This window comes from Hipposideros armiger, unplaced genomic scaffold (genome assembly GCF_001890085.2).
Source record: "Hipposideros armiger isolate ML-2016 unplaced genomic scaffold, ASM189008v1 scaffold_126, whole genome shotgun sequence".
NCBI classification, from domain to species: Eukaryota; Metazoa; Chordata; class Mammalia; order Chiroptera; family Hipposideridae; genus Hipposideros; species Hipposideros armiger.
The window spans coordinates 108,241-113,782 of NW_017731476.1; the positions used below are offsets into that span (position 1 = coordinate 108,241).

Consider the following 5,542-nt stretch of genomic DNA (forward strand, 5'->3'; position numbering starts at 1 on the left):
GCTCACTGCAGCTGCTAGCCGCTCACGCTGGCTGCTGGCTACACACGGTAGCCTATGGCAACTCACTGCCACAGGGGCTGCAGCCTACGCTGTCACCAGCGACTCACAGCAGCCCAGATCCAGGTTGAGCTGTTGTTCAGCATCTTAGCTGTGGAGGGCAGTGTCACTGGCCCTCATATGTGGGATGCGAACCAGGGCCCTCTGGCATCCCAAGCCAGTTCTTAACCATCGCGCCACTCGGCCAAAAAAATTATACATATAATTTTTTTACTCATAGCTTTTTAATATACATAGTGGAGATCTTTCCATATCAATAAAAAAAATATATATATATAGTCATTAATATATCCAAGATATTATCCTAGACAATAATATACTATAGAACTTAAAAGCACAGACTGCCTTAGTTTAAATACTTGCTCCACCACTAATCAGATGTGTAACTTTTGCAAACTACTCTCACTTTCTTCAGCTATAAAGTGGAGCAGTGACAATAAATAGTATGTTTCTTGTAGAGTTTTTGAGATTTAAATAAACTAATCCCTCTAAAGCACATAGTACTATGTAAGCACATAACACACATGGAAAGCTTTCATCAGAAGTTAACTTTTGATGGGGGTGACCGGTTAGCTCAGTTGATTAGAGCATTGTGCTGATAACACAAAGGTTGCCAGTTCGATCGCCACATGGGCCACTGAGCTACACCCTCCACAGCTAGATTGAAACAACTACTTGACTTAAAGCTGATGGGTCCTGAAAAAACACACTGTTCCCAAATAAAGTTTTTTTAAAAAAAGGTCTGCATTTTACTCTATATAAATTTCACCTCAAGAGGGGACATTATTAGCTACTGCTAATCCCTTGACTAGCTTATTTCATTTTGTAAAAAGATTTGATCCATGTGGTAGCATGTGTCAGAATGTCTTTCCAAGGCTACATAATATTCCACTGTGTGTATATTTTGTTTATCCATTCTCCTGTTTACGGACACGTGGGTTGCTTCCACCTTTTAGTTCTTGTGAATAATGCTGCTATGAATATGGGTGTACGAATATCTCTCTGAGACCCTAGTTTCAAATTTTTTTTTTAAATAACCATCCTAATAGGTGTGAGCTAGAATCTAGTTGTGGTTTTTTCTTTTTTTAAATTTTATTGGGGGAACAGTGTGTTTTTTCGGGGAACAATATTTTTTCCGGGATCCATCAGCTCCAAGTCAAGTTGTCCTTTAGTCTTAGTTGTGGAGGGCGCAGCTCAGCTCCATGTCCAGTTGCCGTTTTCAATCTAGTTGTGGGGGGTGCAGCCCACCATTCCATGCAGGAGTCGAAGCAGCAATCTTGTTGTTAATAGCACGCATTTGAACCAAATGATCCACCCAACCGTCTCTAGTTGTAGTTTTGTTTTGCATTTTCGTAATGATTTGTGATATTGAGCATCTTTTCATATTTTGTTGGTCATTTGTATATCTTCTTTGGAGAAATGTCTATTCAGGTCCTTTGTGCATTTTTTAATTGGGTTGGGATTTTGTGTTATTGAGTGTAGGACTGGTCTTTATATATTCTAGATATTGACTCCTTCGCAGACATATGATTTGCAAATATTTCCTCCCATTTCATGGGTTGCCTTTTCACTGTTGTCTTTTGATGCAGTTTTAAATTTTAGAAAAAATTTTATTGGGAACAGTGTGTATTTCCAGGACCAATCAGCTCCAAGTTAAGTAGTTGTTTCAATCTAGTTTTGGAGGGCATTTTTTCCAGGACCCATCAGCTCCAAGTCAATAGTTTTAAATTTTGATGTAGTCCAATTTATCTACTTTTTTTCTTTTGTTGCCTGTGCTTTTGGTGTCATATCCAACAAATATTGCCAAATTCAATGTTATAAAGCTTTCCCCATTTTCTTCTAAAAGTTTTATAGTTTCAGCTCTTACATTTAGTTCTTCCACGCACTTTTAATTAACTTTTGTATCTACTGTAAGGTAAGGGTTTAATTTCATTCTTTTGTATGTGGATATCCAGTTTCCCCAACACCATTTGTTGAATAGGACTCTTTTTTCCCCATTGAATGGTCATCGCACCCTTGTCAAATATCGTTTGACTATATGTGAGAGGATTTTGTGCTATAAACTTTTGGAGGTGGTGGTACATACGAGGTCGGACAATTATGTTCACAAACTTGTTGCAATGATGTTGCTAACCTCTTTTGATATCAGAGGGATTATTCATTATGAATTTGTACCAACTGGACAGTTAACCAGATTTACTATTTGGAAGTGCTGAAAAGCCTGCGTGAAAAAGTTAGACGACCTGAACTTTTCGCCAGCAATTCATGGCTCTTGCATCACGACAAAGCACCAGGTCACACGGCACTGTCTGTGAGGGAGTTTTTAGCCAGGAACCAAATAACTGTATTGGAACATCCTCCCTACTCACCTGATCTAGCCCCCAATGACTTCTTTCTCTACCCAAAGATAAAGGAAATATTGAAAGGAAGATATTTGGATGATATACAGGACATCAAGGGTAACACGATGACAGCTCTGATGAGGTGTCATCTGATGGAATGATGAGGCCATTCCAGAAAAAGTGTTCCAAAATTGCTTTTGAAGGGTGTACTAGGTGCTGGCATCAGTGCATAGCTTCCCAAGGGGAGTGCTTCAAAGGTGACTAGTGATATTCAGCAATGAGGTGTGTAGCCCTTTTTCTAGGATGAGTTCGCGAACTTAGTTGTCAGACCTCGTAAATGACATGCTCTCTGCCTTAAGGAAGCCTCAGTAGAACTGAGGACTCAAATTCAGTTTCAAACAGTATTTGTATAACGCTGGTTGTGTGCCCAGTGAGCACTGGGCCCTCGTTTTTCCCACACTGGAAGCTTCCCATCCAACCAGTGAGGCATGTTGGATGAGCCTCTTTCACAGAGGAGTAAGTCCCCAGAAAAGAACGGTTTGGCTTGTACAGGAGAGGGACAGAGTCATGATTTGAACCTGGGTTCCTGGCTCTGTGCGTCCTGCTATTTTCAGGTAAGATGAACCCCGGTGTTCTCATCTTTCAAATGTGGGCAGACGTGGAATGCGATGGTACCTACTAAGCAGTCTTGCTGCTTGGAGATGCTGTGCATCTTTTAAGGAGCCAATAAAAGCCAGGGGCCAGGTGTGAGGTGTAAACACCAAACAGGAAAGATCTCTGCACGCCTGCCCCCGAAAGCCGGCATCCTGGGGCTGGAGCCCCACCCCCGGGCGGACCGTCCCCACGCCCGTACCCGGAACCTGGGCGCGGCTGGGCTGTTCTATTGGCGCGGGAGGAAGCCAGCAGCAGAAAAAACCTTGCGACAAGAATTTCGTGGAAATGTCCCCACAGACTCTGCGGAGGGAGCGTTCACAGTTCTAACAACGTCTCTAGGATCAGCTCCCTTGCCCCTCTCCCTTTTGCTTACCTCCCGCGGAGTTCTCTTCTGCCCCGTTGCCTCTCCACATCATTTCCTCTTGGTACGGCCTCACCCTGATTGGACTGCGCATGCGCGTCGCCGCCGCGGGTAGGGGGTGGGGGAGCACGGACCCCGCCCCTTAGCGGCTCCACGCGTGACGTCGCGGGGGGCGCCGGCCTCCGCCCGGCTCCGAACGGTGAGAGCGAGCGGCGGCGGCGGCCACGACGCCGCCGAGCTGGGAAGGAATACGGGTGTAGAGTTCCGCAGGGGTTCTAGGGGTAGGGAGGGGGCGGGGAGGCCCAGGTGCACCCCAGCCGCTGACCCTCAGGCTCTGCCCTCCTGCTTCCTGCCTTTTCCCCATTTCTAGAGGTGCTGAGACGGGAGGCAGGGCAGGGACGGAGCACTTGTGACACCTGCGTTTTCCTGGACCTCTCCTCCTCCCCACCCCCCGTCCCAGCGGTCCGTTTTCATTAAGCTGCCCCTTCTCGCCTGGGGAAGAGCGCCCCTCCTGGAAGTAGGAAATGGGTTTCAGCCCTACCGTTCCTGTGCTACAGTCCCGAGCCTCAGTTTCCCCCAATTAGTTTTGCTTTGCCTCATCTGGCTTGGAAGATCAATGTAACACAGAAAACTAGAAAGGAAACGGACGTTTGTTGAGTTCCCGCAAGGCCAAGTGCACCGACTGCGTGATTGGCCACACATAGTCCTCATTTCGCGGTGTTCTTAGAACTCTCATTTCACAGATCCTTAAATGCACAACGCTTGACAGATTCGCTTTTTCTCGCATAGCCCGTGAGTGGCAGAGGAGTCAGTCAGCTTGAGCAGCTGAACTCCAAAGTGGCTTTTCTTGCGTCAGAGGGTTCCTCTGGCCTGTTGGTTGGAACTGTGCTGCAGCCAAACCCTAGCCCAGGATAGCTGTTTCCGGACTTTCTCCCCTTGAGAATTCTCGTTTTTCAGGTTCCTTTTTCCTAGCCCAGCATGCTCTGCTCTGCTTCCGCCTTGATTCCTTCAGAAATGAAATGCAGCAAACATTTGAGTGGTGCGGGGAGATGCATACTGGGAGCCCAGAGCCTTGGACCCCTGTCCTGGCTCTGCCACTAACAGTGTGGCCTTGGGCGAGTCCCTTGTCTTCTCGGTGCTTTAGCTTCCCTTTGAATAAGATAGGTAAGTGCCTTCAGACTGGCGGCAAGCTGTGGTCCACTTCTCTCTTCTTGTCCTCCTGCAGGCTCTCCGCGGAGGCCCAGACCCCTCTGCTCCCCATGGGCAGCTGCCAGGGAGGGCACAACCTGTATCTCTGTCTGGCCCACCACCCACCTCTGGTCTGTGCCACTCTGATCCTGCTGCTTCTGGGCCTCTCTGGCCTAGGCCTTGGTGGCTTCCTGCTCACTCCCAGGAGGACTCTGCGCAGTCCCGACATCCCCCAGGTGAGTGTCCTTCGCGTCCGCCCTTCCCACGCAGGCCCGCTGTTGCGCTCATCTTTCACCTCTCTCCCATCTTCCTTCTGCATGCAGGACTGGGTCTCCTTCTTGAGATCGTTCGGCCAGCTGACCCTGTGCCCCGTGACTGAGCAAGTCACAGGGACGTGGCATGGGTCTCACGTCGTGGGCTTGCTGACCACCTTGAATTTTGGAGATGGTCCAGACAGGAACAAGACCCAGACATTCCAAGCCCAGGTCCAGGGTAGTCAGATGGGATTGAAAGGTGAGATCAAAGGAGACTGTGGGTTAGACATCAGAACCTTCGGAGGTGGGCCCTGCCTCTGACCTCGCCACCCTGGTGACCTTGGGCACATCCCTGGGCCTTAGTCACGTCTGCTGTAATAAGGACTAGATACTTACAGTGAACACGATGCCCAATGTAGGTTCTCTATAAATGTTTTCTTTCTCTCCTTCCGGCTCTGAGGTCCTTTGATTCTGTCCTTGGAAGTGTGATGACATGGGCTGGATTTGACCTAATGGTCTTTCTCATCCCTCTTCATCCCTGCATCCTTCTCACAGAGGCACCTTCTTTTTCTTGAGGAATCTGAGAAGCATGTTCTGTGCAGTTAAAACTAGTGTCGTTAGGGCCTGCCATTGCTTGGCACAGCTCTGTGTGCCGTGGAAGACACAGAAACATGGAGACATCATCC

General features: G+C 47.9%; 1 protein-coding gene across 5 annotated transcripts in view; it reads left to right on the forward strand.

The window, feature by feature from the left end:
• Positions 1-3,523: 3,523 nt before the first annotated feature.
• TMEM219 (transmembrane protein 219) overlaps positions 3,524-5,542 on the forward strand; it is a 12,005-nt gene continuing 9,986 nt past the window's right edge. For 2 of the 5 annotated variants that reach the window (XR_002124703.1, XM_019648728.1), the window contains exons 1-2: positions 3,737-4,838; positions 4,926-5,115. Coding sequence is in view for 4 of the 5 variants with exons in the window: in XM_019648728.1 (XP_019504273.1) it covers positions 4,434-4,838; positions 4,926-5,115 (595 nt within the window). In the remaining variant the exon portion in view is untranslated. The other 3 variants (XM_019648729.1, XM_019648730.1, XM_019648727.1) reach the window with 3 other exon arrangements.